The sequence below is a fragment of the Lacerta agilis genome, chromosome 13 (assembly GCF_009819535.1).
Source record: "Lacerta agilis isolate rLacAgi1 chromosome 13, rLacAgi1.pri, whole genome shotgun sequence".
NCBI lineage: Eukaryota > Metazoa > Chordata > Lepidosauria > Squamata > Lacertidae > Lacerta > Lacerta agilis.
The window spans coordinates 19,044,672-19,060,013 of NC_046324.1; the positions used below are offsets into that span (position 1 = coordinate 19,044,672).

The 15,342-nt window shown below is 42.3% G+C and overlaps 1 protein-coding gene across 2 annotated transcripts in view; it reads right to left on the reverse strand.

The window, feature by feature from the left end:
- Positions 1 to 15,342, reverse strand: part of LOC117056443 (A-kinase anchor protein 13-like) — a 108,433-nt gene that overhangs the window by 47,399 nt on the left and 45,692 nt on the right. For both annotated transcript variants that reach the window (XM_033166809.1, XM_033166808.1), the window contains exon 2: positions 5,749 to 5,840. In XM_033166809.1, the coding sequence (XP_033022700.1) occupies positions 5,749 to 5,769 (21 nt within the window). In that variant the 5' untranslated portion in view covers positions 5,770 to 5,840. The remainder of the gene's footprint in view (positions 1 to 5,748; positions 5,841 to 15,342) is intronic.

Sequence of the window (15,342 nt, forward strand, 5' to 3'; positions counted from 1 at the left end):
TAACTGTGCATGCACAAGCCCTCTCCTGCAATTCCTTAGCCCCGTTTCACCCAACAATGACACTTCATGCACCCATACAGCATCACTGCTATGATTTTGCAACCCTATTCATCTCCTCTGTGCAAGGTACCAACTAGGGCTGCAACAATCGAATTGACTATTTAAAATCAGGAAGGTGGCTTTAAAAATGACATATCAAACAAATCTTAACATAAAAAACACATAGGCAGAATGTGCACTTTTACAAGAGGTAACCCCATCTCATGGACAGGCAGGGCGGAATGCCTCTTCTAAGATGGCACTGGCAGTAACATAGCTAAAAACAGAAGTATTTTTCCTTACGCAAATTGCCTTTTATGCATATGCAACTATATGCAGATTTAATTTATATTTAAAACCAACTGAGTTAAGCTTACTAAGATGTTCTTAATAGGGCCAACCGCCTCAATTTCATCATCAACTTCCAAAGAGGCTCTTTTTCACAGATTAAACTCCATCCTCTTCAACCTGCCATTAGATACTTCTTAGGAACATACAAATATAGTATAAAGTATAACTGCTTTATACTGCATGAGACCATTTGTCCACTCAGGTCATTAATGCCCAGTGACTGGCAGCTGCCTCATCACAACTAACAGGAACAGCACCTCCAAAATTGCAAGACTGGTACAGAAGCAGATAGGAATTCCTAAGCAAATTAAAAAACAAAACAAAACAAAACAAAACTAGAGGGTGGGGAGAGAGAACGAGAACTTTAAAGAGAAGAGCTAAAGCTCAGGGGGTAGAGGATTCACTTTGCATTCAGAAGGTCCCTGACATCTCCCAATCCTGGAGAGCTGCTGCCAACTGCTGCGAACCTACTGAGCAAGATGGACCAATGGTCAGTATAAAGGCAGCTTCCCCTGTGCCTAAAAATAATCTTTCTGCAAATAGCTCAAAGTGGTTCCAGGAAGAAATGTTACAAAGTCTTCAACACGCCTCACTCAAAATTCCTAGAAATGCAGCCTCCAGCTCCCTCATCCAAGGAAATGCTGCAAGCAGACAAAACAGGGACGAGAAGTAAATAATGCCTATAGCAGTGTTTTTCAACCACTGTTCCGCGGCACACTAGTGTGCCGCGAGATGTTGCCTGGTGTGCCGTGGGAAAAATTGAAAAATTCAAGAGAATTACTTTATATATAGTCAATATAGGCACAGAGTTAAATTTTTTAACATTTTCTAATAGTGGTGTGCCTTGTGATTTTTTTCATGAAACAAGTGTGCCTTTGCCCAAAAAAGGTTGAAAAACACTGGCCTATAGACATCTTATCGGCCATCCTCTGAGGGAAGGGAGGACAACAACAGCTTTCCTCCCCTTTCAATCCAGGCATCTTGCTCCTCTCCTCCATTCCACTTCTTTTCACCCTGCAAAAGAACCCCCTCCCACAAACACCATTTTAGAAACCCTGGCAGGAAGCAACAGCCTGCCACTCACCATTCTCGCCCTTTCTGCACTCTCGTTTCGGAAAAAGCAGAAATATTGTCGATGCGGTAACGGGTGTGTAAAAGGATTATCAGCTGGCTCTAATAATACTGACTGAGCTCACCCTCGTCATAAGCCTCTTTCCCTTGTCCAGAATCTGTAACACAATGCTCACTGTTTTACCACAAGTATTGATGCACATAGCTGAACGGAGAATACACAATTGCCTGCCCGCAGTGACTCAATCTACTTTTTAGAAAGGTATGAGGAACTGAAAGCCAAAGCTAGATAACTCTATTCTGTGACTATTTTTATGCAGTGGCCCTTTCCAAACATAGCCTTGTTCTATCTGCTTTCAAACTGGAAAATACAGCAGCAACTCAATAGTTGCTTAAGACAACTAAACAACTTCCGGCTTGTCCAGAATAAAACCACGCCAGGTGTTTGTTGTGATATGTTCCAACTGTGAGGCCCCAGTAATGCTGTACCAGAGATCGTCTGCACTATACTCTGAGAACAATATAATGGCATTTTGGGGAACAGCAGTTTGTTACGGGTGCTGACAGTTGTTAAGACACCCTCTATTTCCCTCACAGAGCTACAGTTCCCAGAGTTCCCTGCGAAGAGGGACTGACTACTTAACCACTCTTGAGAACTATATCCATAGAAAGAAAAGGCACCATTTGGATTTTCCATTTTGTGCTCCAACATTTCTGGTTTTCTGTTCTAACATGTTCTGCACTTCAGTACAGTGGTACCTTGGTTTATGAACTTAATCCATTCTGGAAGTCCGTTCTTAAACCAAGGTGTCCTTTCCCATAGCAGCGGGGGACTCAATTTACAAATGGAACACACTAAACAGGAAGCGGAACATGTTCTGCTTCCAAGGCAAAGTTCACAAACCAAAACACCTACTTCCGGGTTTGCAGCGTTCTTAATCCAAGTTGTTCATAAACTAAGCTGTTCTTAAACCAATGTACCACTGTACTCGATTTTGTGTGTGAGAGTGGTGCTGTTTGGAGACATAAGTATGGGCGCTTGGAGAATGAGGTGCATGTATGAGATTATGGGAGTATGTGTACATTTATCTCACTGTTCTCCCTCTATAAACATTCCCTCCCACTCGACACTTAAGAAATAGGGGGAATAAGCAGAGGTCAGACAGGCTGGAAAACCAACTAACCAACTCCACTTCTGGCCCACCAATGTGGTTAGCGGTGGGTGAAATAAGGTAGAGCCAGGGGCAAAATATTTCAAGAGCTAACATCCAACGCAAAAACACACTTCTCTTCCGTTTAAATGCTTTTTGGAAAACTGCAGGGTTTTGTTTTTTGTTTGAAGTGGTAACTAGTGGCACGGTCCCTCCGACACTGGGGCCCATGCAAAGCAATCCTGGCTAGTAGTCATTGAATTTGTCCTTTCTTTTTTTTTAAGAGGCCACCCAAACGTACCCTCAAATTACAGGCCAATTAGCCTGCTTTCAGTAATTGGGAAGTTGTATGCCTGCTTTCTCAGTAGTAAACTGACAACTTTTCTAAATGAACATAACATTCTATCTGAATGAAGCCCAGACAGCCTTTCGAGAGAACCATTCAACATCAGATCATTGTCTAATGCTGTCCTTTTTAGCCGAAAAGTATACCAGGCCTCTACAGGGCAAACTCTTCGTGGCCTTCATGGATCTGAAATCAGCGTTTGATTCCATTCCCAGATCCCAACTATGGGCTAAATTAGATCTGATACTATAGGGCAAACATCTCCTTTTTCTTATAAAAGCCCTATATAATGGAACCAAATTGCAGGTCTGATGCGGTCGGCAGGGACAGCTATTGAACAGTATCAAGATGAATAGGGGGGTGAGACAGGGATGCATCCTGGCCCCTACATTGTTTTGCCTATTCTTAAACGACCTAGAAGAGTGCCTAATGGACCCAGACGGACACCTTCCTAAAATAGGAATGAGAAGGACCCCCTTGTTGCTATATGCAGATGACGCGGCCATCATTTCACATTCCAGACCAGGTTTGAAATATCTGCTGAGGAAGTTTTCTGATTATTGTCTTGGAAATGGTTTATCCATAAACTATGAAAAATCAAAAATCTTAGTATTCGAAAGAAGCTTCTCCCGGTTAAATTGGGTGCTGGATGGCCATAAACTTGAACAGATTAAATATTTCAGCTATCTGGGGCTTACATTCCATCATACAAGTTCCTAGAAGCACCACTGGCAATCTTCTCTTCAAAAGGCGGAGATCACAAAGCTAGCCATACTTAGATTCTTTTTCACAAAGGGCGGCAAGTATGTACCAGCAGCCTTAAGGGTATTCAACGCAAAAACCGTTCCCCAACTCCTGTACGCTGCAAATGTCTGGCATAATGGGGACCTGCCTAAGATAGATGGCTTTCAAGCTAAATTTTTACGATCTCTGCTTCAGGTGCCCAACTGTGTCCCCAGCTCCATACTTCTGCTAGAAACGGGTGAATGCCCAATTTCAACCAAGGCATGGTGGGCTGCATTAAAGCATTGGCTCAAGATAGCAGTGTTTGATCTTGGGGAGGGATTATATCAACACCTAACCAATGAGGAGTATGTCAGCAATTGGCAGAAAATCATGGCTAGAAAAGCCACCTCTATTGGCCTAACACCCCCTCCCCAACTCTATTACCTGGGTTATGAAGGTGCCCTAAAGACTTTAAAACAAAGACTTTGGGATAATACATACAGCGACTTGCGACATCTATCACACACAGTCAGCAGTCCGCTGGCAGTTGGAGTAAAAAATATGGGCATGTTTTTAAGTTAACATCTTACATTAAAAACCTGACAGTCCCAAATTACTGAAGGTTATTCACAAAAGCCAGACTAAACGTTTTTCCTTCTGCAGTGCTGGAGGGCTGGGTGAGAGGAGTTCACTACCAGAAAAGACTGTGCTCATGTGCCCAAGACACTGATTCTTTAAAACTTATTTTGCTGCACTGTGTGAAATTTGAGCAAGTCAGGGCTGAACTGATTTTACCCTTGCTTGTTCCATTCCCAGGAAAATCAGAGGCTTACTATGTCAGGTTCCTATTGGAAGACCGGACAAATGCCAGAACATTAGCAGTGGCGAAGTTTCTATCGGTGGTTGCAAGAACCAACGATCCCTATTTCTAAGTCTGAACAAAATGCTTGCGTAACCTGGAGGCAGGCTATCTAAACTGGGTATTGCTTTGTATCGTTTTGATGGGTCTCTGGACCGTAATAAAGATTGTTGTCGAATTTGTCTTTGAAAGCCATCTAAGCTGTTGGCCATTCCCTCTTCTTGTGGAAGTGGGCTTCCAAGAGACTGGAGATTGGGCCTGAAGGAGTCCTGCAATTTCCATACACCTTTATGGGGGCTTTAGGCTTGGCATTGATAGTAGTCCCCCCCAATGTCACATAACAAAAGATTTTTCAGACACACGGCGGAGTGGGCAGGGGCTTCCCAAAGCAATGTGTGATACAGCTGTTCTGCTGCTCAAGAGCCAAAAATCACACTGAGCATGTCAAAGTCAATGGGCTGTATCCAAGTTACAGTAGACACATTGAAATGAATGGACCTAAATTAAGCCACGTTGCATTATTTCTTTAGGTGGAAGCCGGTGTCACAATACATTTTAAAAAGCTTACTAAGGAGATAATTCCATCAGCATAAGCATTTCTGCTCACCAGACAAAACAATCTCCTTTCTTTCAGAGGCAGACAGAGGCAGTAATGCTTCTGAACACCAGTTGCTAGAAAGCACAGAGGGCTGAGTGCTCTTGTGCTTGGGTCCTGCTTGAGGATATATTCCCCAGGTATCTGGGTGACCATTGTGAGAACAGGATGCTGGACTAGATGGGCCACTGGCCTGATCCAGCAGGCTCTTATGTTTTTTGTTTGTTTGTTTTTTGTTCTCCCTCCCCACCCCCAATTCTGTTCTGGGGGATTTTCCTGATACTTCCAAGCATTTGGGGAGATGCAGGGGGACAAATGTGCATTTGCACTAGTGGGACTTGTTGCACTAGCATAGCAACTTGGTTGAATCTGATTCGATGCGTCTACTTTGAACAGGACTTGCATTCCCTGTCTAAGCCCCTTGGACGCAACTTTGGATCCCAGCTCATTACATACATCACAGCATGAGCACCTGAGAATGTAAGAGACCTGCTGGATCAGACAACAGGCTATCTACAGGAAGTCTAGCATTCTGTGGTGTCAGGTCAATTGGAAATCTCCATAAAAAGGTATAGATTATTCTGTTTTTTGTTGTTGTTTTTTAACTTACTGTAACTGCATGAAGCAGCATGCAAGCTCCAGCAACTTCTGCCAAACCCCAAGAATCAGGCACAGCAGATCACCATAAATTATGGCAGAGCCCTAGAGAAAAGAGAAAACATTGTGCATAAGTAGAAAACATGGAACTTACCAACAATACAAAGACTAGTCTATTTAACTGTTTGGAATATATATTGATCCTATATTAATTAAACGTCTTAGTATTTAAACAAAACATTCACTTTATTAACAAATAAGAAGAAAAAGAATGAAAATTAAGATTAAACATACACACACACACAAAGTACAAAAGTTCCTCACTGAGGAACAATCGCATATTGACAATGTGCCCCTGGACTCGAGTAGCCAGGAGGGCACGCAGGCTTCGTCCCTACCTGGGGGTCAGTGCATGTGTCTCACAACTTGCCCCCGCGGGACGTTTCCTAACAGTTTAATTCATATTCCCTGGAGGAAAATCTATTATTATTATTAGTGTTGAAGTAGAAATATTTTTTAAAGATTTAATTTATTTATAAATATAACCTGGAAGTTGTTGTTGTTGAAGGTATTTTGTACTTCTGCAAACATTGAAGTTTGGCAACACTTGCATTTGTGGCTGCTGCTTTTTGGTGATATATATATATATATTTTAAAGGGACAAGAACTTTCTGCAAGTGAAAAGGGTACAAACCCACCATTCAACTTTACCCAACAGTAATTCTTGTGCAATAAAATCTGCCCCAGATATTTTAATCACCTTTAACTGTAAATTAAGACCTAATCAAAATTTGAAGAGAAAGTGCTGTGAGACAGATTTAAATGTTACTTGCGGAAATTCTCACCGAATTGGTAAATGCATACAAATGCCCCAGCCTTGACTGAGCTTACTACTTCTGGTTGCACATTTTGCAGGAAGGACTCACGCGAACTGCTCCTCTGCACACACAAAAATTGTCTCCGAATAGAAAACTATCATGACAGAATCCCTGATACACTAGATTTCTATGTGCAAGGAACCTTTTTACATGGAAGGGCCCTCTTCAACCAGGTGAGCACAGCTCCAGGCAGGGATTTACCACTAACAATGAGAACTTGGTCAAGGGGCAGCAACACCTGCAAGTGAGTTATCTTGGCTTAACTGGTGCCAAATGTACTGCTCTTGCTTTCCATTGGACCACATCAGCAAGGCAGAATAGGGGTCTTCTCTGGGCAGCCCAGGATCTCCATACACACTGCCCAGCCTTGCACTTGGGGGAGGTCACTTCAGTGATTCCTGACATAGTGATTTAACTTCACCTCCGGAGACGCACTCCACTGTCTCTCGAGACAGATGGATGTCAATAACGCCATGCAAATGTGAATCCAGACTCATGGTTTCAGAATTCAGAGCAGAATCAAAATGAACTTAGGTTTTAGGGATGCTCTAAAGCAGGCTTCCTCAAACTCGGCCCTGCAGATGTTTTTGGCCTACAACTCCCATGATCCCTAGCTAGCAGGACCGGTGGTCAGGGATGATGGGAATTGTAGTCTCAAAACATCTGGAGGGCCAAGTTTGAGGAAGCCTGCTCTAAAGCAAGGTTAGCAATTACCATATTTTTCCATCTATAAGACTCAAATTTAAGAAAATGGGGGAGATGTATCCGTGTATAAGACGCCCCCTAATTTTTGACATTATTTTTTAGGGGGGAAACCTAGTCTTATACACGAAAAATACGGTAGTCCTATGTAGTACCAAATCAAGGTAGAGGTGAATCAAAGGAGGTGGGATGGGGTTATTTCACAAGAACGAAAAGAAAGCAGAAGGAACTACTCAACCCCAGAGCCAAATCCTGATACTATGGTTCAGTTTCACATCTCCCAGCCACAATAACTTCTTTTTCCCCCACCCAGTGCTAGAAACTCAGAGATATAAGCTAGGCGCCAAATAGCTCCTTAAACCAGGGCTGCAGTCACCACAACAGAATGCCGAGTTGCCATCTTGGAGCCAGATGGCTCGAAAGTTGTATTTTTCAATACGACTTTTTGGTTCCTAAAATGCATTCTGATTGTGAAGATAAGGTATAACTGATAAAATTCTACAGGATGTGTTGCTAGTGTGTGAAAACAGTCATGATCCAATGATCCCCAGGCATGCACCTCCAGACGGTAGAAATGTCAGGTGCCATCCTAGCGCCTGGGCATCTTTACTTGGTCGCAAGTGGCTAATAGAGAGATGCAAAAGGTGCCTGGCGAATTTCTCGAACACTGCCGCGACCCTATTTGTTAAGTATGCAGTGAAAAAGAAACACTCTATTACCATGAGTGATCTCTTATAAATTACCATGTCACAAAGGGGATTTATTAGGTAAAGCTTATAAGCAATTAGCAATTTGACTAAGCCATAAGTAGCAGCTGCTGTAACATCTCTCAATAGGAAGCAAATTCTAACGATGATTAAAATAACTGTGGCCAAGCAGATCAAATTATGTCTGAATTATCTGAATTTTGAACCCTGTATAAAACTATACAAATCGGCAATTCTTAGGAGTTTTAAATAATTTATTCAGGTGTACAAAGAGGAGGGCAAGGATACCTATGCAAACCGCTGTCGCAATGGAAGTATTATTCAGCTGCCTCTGACTCCTAGGATTTTAGCCATCATTACCCACACAGTACACCTCGGCATAAGTTTTACAAACTTATAATAAGCTGAATTTCTGTGATGATGTATCAGTCCCTCTTTTCACGAAAAGTTACCAGTATCTAAAGTGGTGCCAGGTGTGCCTACCAGGGAAGAGTATTCCTTGAGTGAAGAGACACCACTTCAGGGGGCCACACAGAACAGGTTATCATCTCTTCAAGAGGAGGAAAAAAATTCTACTGGTGTGCAGGATCTATCTAAGCGCCAGCTCCCAACCTTTGCCACACTTTCAAGTTACTAGGAAGTGGGGTTGGGCAGGGAGGGAACATAGGGAGGGAACATAGCTGAGGGACAGAGCTCACATCTGGCACGGAGAAGGTCCAAAATTCAGCCGCTGGCACCTCCAGTTCAAACAAAAAGGTGATGGGAAATACCTCTACCAAAAGCTTCTGCCAGAGGAGACCGTATCAACCTATAGCAGGGTGGCTAAATTGAGTGATTCTGTTAGGCTGCAGCTCCCATAATCTCTGACCATTCGCTATGCTGCTTTGGGTTGATGGGATTTGTAGTACAGCAACACTATCCAGAGGGCCACAGTTTGGCCTAGACCAGGCTTCCTCAACCTCGGCCCTCCAGATGTTTTTGGCCTACAACGCCCATGATCCCTAGCTAGCAGGACCAGTGTTCAGGGATGGTGGGAATGGTAGTCTCAAAACATCTGGAGAGCCGAGGTTGAGGAAGCCTGGCCTAGACGGACAAATAATCTGACTTGGCATCAGGCAGCTTCTTAGCTTTGGAAGACACGTGGTGTTAGGTTGAAGCTTAACCTCCATCTCAACTTCAACCAAACACCTAAAAAGCAACCTATTGCTTTGTTTTCGGTGGTCCGGTCCCTCATAGGGCCTTCTAATTATAAATGTCCACCAATGCTCCACCTGTCACATTATTGCTTTCTCTAGGGGAAGAGTGGGGAACCTTTGCCCCTCCCGATTTCTGTTCAACAATAACTCCCATCAGCCCCCCCCCCCCGTAAGTATAGCCAATGGCTAGGGAGGTTCCTGACACCTGCTGTGGGAAAACATCAACACAGCATACAATATACACACCCTTTCTCCTTGCACTACTGCTGTACTCCCAATGCCAAAGCAATGGCACCTTAGCCTCAGGGCTACAATCAGTAAGGAATCCTTTTGCAACACAAAATTAAAAGGCCACACAATACTTCTGAAGTGCTTTGCTCAAACACTTCTGGGAGATGTGTTTTGTTAAGAGCATTGAGCATTATTATGGGACTTCTAAACCCCCTCCAGTTTCCGAAGTGGTTTCCTCTTCGCAGGGAACTCTGAGAACTGCAGCTCTCCAAGAGGAATTGAGAGCCTCCTGACCACTCTCAGCCCCCTTAACAATTCCCATAATTCTTTGGGTGGAAGCCATGCTTAAATAGAGTTGCATCATAGTGCTTTAAAGGTATGGCATGAATGTGGCCAATTAAGATTCCAGCATCCACCGAACAACAACGTGGTCCTGCAATCTCTCTATGCCTCCCCCTTTTCAGAATCTGTAACCTTTGGTGTTTGAAACCCAATGCTTGAAGACTTCTCGTCTCCCCCCCAAAAAAAAAAAAGTGGGGGGGGGACAACTAGCCTACGGACACTGGATTGGAATGCGACGCTCCCAGAGTTTTTAAAAAGAACAGTTAAGAAGCAGATTTATGAGCATTCCTCTCCAATTGTTTACTTTTTGGAGGTGGGGAGGGATTTACCAGTACTTACGCAACTGCCAGATAAGGAGACCAAGGTTCTTCCTCCCTGTTATTCCAGGAGCAGGTAGATTGGACACAGAGGACCCAAAGCACACACACATACAACCTAGCAGCAAAGACTTGGTTTAACTTTAAAAGGAGATGGTGCTTCCTGCCCCACCCCCCACCCCCAACACAGGCCTTTTTGCTGGCCTGCTACCTAAGTAACCAATCTCTTGGGAAGTTGGGATGGAGAATAAAGCAGCAGGAGCAGATTAAATCCTAAGCAACAAGCATCCTGTTTTCATGTAAATGCCCTGTACAATTAGAAGGAATTGTGAACAGACAAGAGAGCAAGCAAAGACGGAGGAGAGCAGAAGTAGGGTTTCAATGTTTTAAAAAAGGGGGTAGATTTAGAAAACAAACATTTTAAAATTAACATAATTCCCGCTCCCCCAGTCCAAAGAAACAAATGTAATCACACATGGATCTGCTGATCAGGCCAAGACTCTCAGCAGCCAGATTTTATGCAATTTATGAACTTAATGCTGCTTTTCTTCTGAAGGCTGGAGTTTTGTTTTATTTGTATTCTGTTCTGAAGGCTGGAATTATATTTTATTTGTATTCTGTTGTATTTCTTAAATATATCTTTGTTGATATAAACCACTCTGAGGCCTATTGGCAAAGGACAGAATACAAAAATCCTAAAAAAGATTTAAACAGATCTGGCCATTGTAATCTACTGTAGAGGACTGGCGCTACTCACTTATATTGTGTTCTTAGCCTTGAAAGGACCCTGAGCACTTACTGTGATGACAGTATTTTAGAGACGTTCCCTTAATTTGGGGCACCATGTCAACACTTTCTTAAAGGGGAGTAATTTGTGGACATGCCCTAGTCATATGGAGCTGTTGAAGCAGAGGAAAAGCAAGAGACTGATGCTGTACAAACTGCTGGCTTGAATTCTGCTGATTAAAGCTGTATTATTAATGCCTGTCTTACATCTGCACTCTTTTGGATCAAAAAAAAAAATCACTGCACTGGATAGTCCCGGGTAGCTAAATCCCAGCCTCTGACCCACTTATTCCAAGCCCTCTTTTCATTGCAAGCAATCTCAAAGCAAACAAAGCCAAGAGTTGTATGTTCTTCCATGAAAAAGAAAACACACACAGAGATGTCATATTGCGATCTCATCTTATTAAGGCTGCATATATATGATACATCTAAAGGAATTCCCCCCCAAGTTATTTATTATTAACAACAACAACAACAACAACAACAACAACAACAACAACAACAACAACAACAGGAACTGTAGTTTGTTAAGGGTGCTGGGAATTGTAGCTCTGAGGAGTAAACTACAATTCCCATGGTTCTTTTTTTGGGGGGTTGCTTTAAATATACTTTAAAATGAGTTCATTTTAAAGCATTTTAAAATGAGTTGAGTTCCTTTTGATTGAAGCATGCCAACTACTGTATTTCTCATCATCTTCTGTGCTGCTGTGGGAGTGGTTAATGCAGAAGAACATAAGAAACCTATGGCTTGTTTGCTTCCAAGGCACCATGTGCTCATTTCTCTTAGTGTCTTCAAAATGACCCACCTCTGACCTCCCCACCCCACACTTCTGACTCAAACAGAGGAAATGAAAATACAAAAAAAAAAAACAATACGCAGGGTTAGACTTTAAAACAAACAAGGAAATTGCAAGTTAAGCCACCAAGCAATGCCCTCGCTTCACCTCTGTGGCATTCCTCGCCCCTACTGCCATTCCATTTAAAGGCACCCTTTGTCCTTCTGAATACCCAAAACTGGAAGAGAACAGGTGGCCTCCGCCCCAAATGGACACATGGTCAATTTCTCTCCCTTAAGCCAGACGCTCTTCCCTCAGCCCCTTCCCTCCCCGTATCTGCAACACAGGCAGAATAAATACAGGCATAACAGCACGTGCCTCAAGCGTTTCCCCTCAAAACCTGCAATTTCTACAACTTTGTGGTGCTACAAGACTGGGGAAGGGCCTCTGAAATTTGGAGGGATGCAATGTTAGGGTCAAGCCCTAGCTAAAGGCTTGTCTATAGGCCTACCTAAATGGAGAAAGGCATTATACATCAACGGGTATGAAGCAAGAGCTCTCTAATATCGTGCCCATTCGACAGTTATATTTATGTGCTTTTTAATAATAACAACCAACACCTCGACGGCTTCATGACTCAACATTCCCATCTCGTCACTCCCTTGCTGTACAAGCCTATCAACAAGCCTATCTACCGGGGTTGTTTCCAACAAGGCTTCTATGGCAACGGCACAAGCAACTAATTAGGAAGGGACATGAGTATTTGTTCAGTGGCTTATAAATCTCCACTCCTAGTCCCAAGTCATAAAAAAGAGGCACTATTCATCCTGATGCAACTGGAGGTTTAAAAAGAAAACAAACAAAAAACGAGGAAAGTTTCGTTTTTATAGTTTTGCCATTTTCCAAGCAAATTTTTTTACGAAACTGATCGCATGTGGTTTACAACCAATTGAAAGGCCGGAATGTAAAATAGCAAGCTGACAGGAATAGCATCACACCACAACATCCACATTCCAGCTGAAACAAAAAAACCTGAAAAGGGACGAGCTCAACCACACCACACTACCACCCCAGGGAAAATTCAGGTTTAATTCAGTTCACTTCTTTTTCCCTTTTTTTTTTTAATCCTACTTTTCTCAATAGTGGACAGCTTCACCCCATGCTAAACCATCGTTTAGTGCTACATACATGCAGCTGGAAGGAGTCCAAGTGCAGACTCGCATGCTTCCACAAGAGCAAGAGGGGATGACTTCTTCAGAGATTTGTTCTGTTTTCCACAAATCCAGGTTTGTTTTAAGCATGTCTGGCTTAAGAACAAACTGGTTGAATAAGCCAGCTTTGGAACTCATAGCTTGAAACTGGCTTGCCTTGAAACTGATAAGTGTTTGTTTTAAGCTACAACCCCCTACTTGGCAATTTGCAAACCAAGATTTCTGGAAAGTGGAACGATACGCTGCAGAAGTCCTTCCAGCAACTGCAGGAGAGGAAAGGGGGGAGTTCGAGAGTCAGCTGCTTCACTCGGGGGCAGCTCGTATATGTAGCCCTAAAGCAGCGTACTGTGACGCCCAGACCAAGCCAAAGCCTCAATAAATTACACAACAAAGTCTACTTTGTGCGTGTGTTTTTTTAAATGTCAATAAAACACCAAAATATAAATAGGCATAAAAATACATTGTGGACCCATGCTGGATTACTAATGCTCTTGGGGAAAGAGGAGTAGGCATCAAGTACTTTTTGCTAAATCTATTATGCTGTGGTTTGTTTATGAGAACCAGGATTTGGGTGTAGAGCGCTGTACACCAAATGATAAAATATTAAGCAACAGCTGCAGCTCCATGGTCAAGTATATGCTTTGCAAGTGAAGAGTCCCAAGTTCAATGCCCAGCCTCTCCAGGTATATCTGGGAATGTCCCCAGCCAGGAACAACCTGAGGAGCTGCTGCCAGCCTGTGTTGGCAGGACTGGGCTAGATGGTGTCAGTGGTACAAGGACAGATTCTTATATTCCTAGAGGAGATTCTTTTGTGTTGCAAGCGTATATTCCACAAGACGATTGTGAAAATCTCCCAGTAATGACAAACAAAACTTTGCCCTTCCGTATTCTCAGTGTAAGAGTACAACTAGGAACCGTGCGCACTTTAATTTTTAACCTCTATGAAAAAAATGTTATGCACTTTATTTGCTAGTACAGTGGTACCTCAGGTTACAGACTCCGCTAACCCAGAAATAGTACCTCAGGTTAAGAACTTTACCTCAGGATGAAAACAGAAATCGTGTGGCGGCAGCAGGAGGCCCCATTAGCTAAAGTGGTACCTCAGGTTAGGAACAGTTTCAGGTTAAGAACGGACTCCAGAACAAATTAAGTTCTTAATCTGAGGTACCACTGTACTTCATGTACCAATTGCTGATTATATCGTTAATATCCAACTGCACTGTAAATGTTCATCATATCCTATTCCAGCTTACAGGTGAAACTCGAAAAATTAGAATATCGTGGAAAAGTCCATTTATGTAAGCAATTGTTTTCATTAGCCAATGGAGTTTGATATATGAGATAGACTCGTAACATGCAAAGCCTTTATTTGTTATAATTGTGATGAATTTGGCGTCCAGCTGATGAAAACCCCAAAGGTGAGATTACGAATTTGGGGCTCTCATCAGCTGTACGCCATAAGCATCACAATTATAACAAATAAAGGCTTGACACATTTTTATTTGCATGTCATGAGTCTATCTCATATATTAGTTTCACCTTTTAAGTTGAATTACTGAAAAAAATGAACCTTTCCACGATATTCTAATTTTGAGTTTCACCTGTATATCTTTTTCCTAAATGATATCAATTTATATGTTTCAAAGTTTGAGAGTTTATTTTATGAGTAGGCCTACTTTAAAATGTTATAACAAATATGATCAAAACGATTTTTTTTGTTGTCACAGTATGTTGTGAAATGAACCAGCATTTAGACCACTATTGCAGCGATGTATTGATTGGTTGTTGTTTTTTGCAGTGATATGAGCTGCTCTGGACATGTTTATGTGGGAAAGCAGCATACAAAGTGAACTATGAAATACTTGTAAAATAAATTCTGAAAAGCCCTCCCGGGCAATAAGCATCACAAGGTACCAGATATCTGGAGAATTGATGCCTTGAAACAATTGGACGCCCTCCTGATGCTGCTGTGTTAGACTATAATAACCATCATCTCCCACCATTGACCATTCTAGATAGGAACTGATGGGACTAAGGTGTCCACAAAGCCAGTTTGCCCTTGACTCGTCACCAGAGAATTTTCAGGCAGGAGTTTTGCATGGACACCATCATGCTCTGGCTAAAAGGAAGAATGGGGGGGGGGGGGGGAAGAGAGAGAGAGAGAGAAGAGAGAGAGAGAGTCAGCCCCAGCCTTGCTGTATTTATTTTGGAAGTGCAGTTCATGAATTCAATAAAATAAGAAAAGACAGCAGAAATCAGGTCTAACCATCAAGAATCAAAAATTATTAAAAAACAACAACAACAACTGGAGTCAAGAACAGCCTAATAATACTTTTATTTTAAAAAGAAATAAAAATACACTTATTTATTTATTTATTTTTCACCCTAAGGTTCCTGTGCAGGTTACAACAACTAAAGCAATATACTGAAAATAGTTGGAATATAATTTTCCATTCAACAT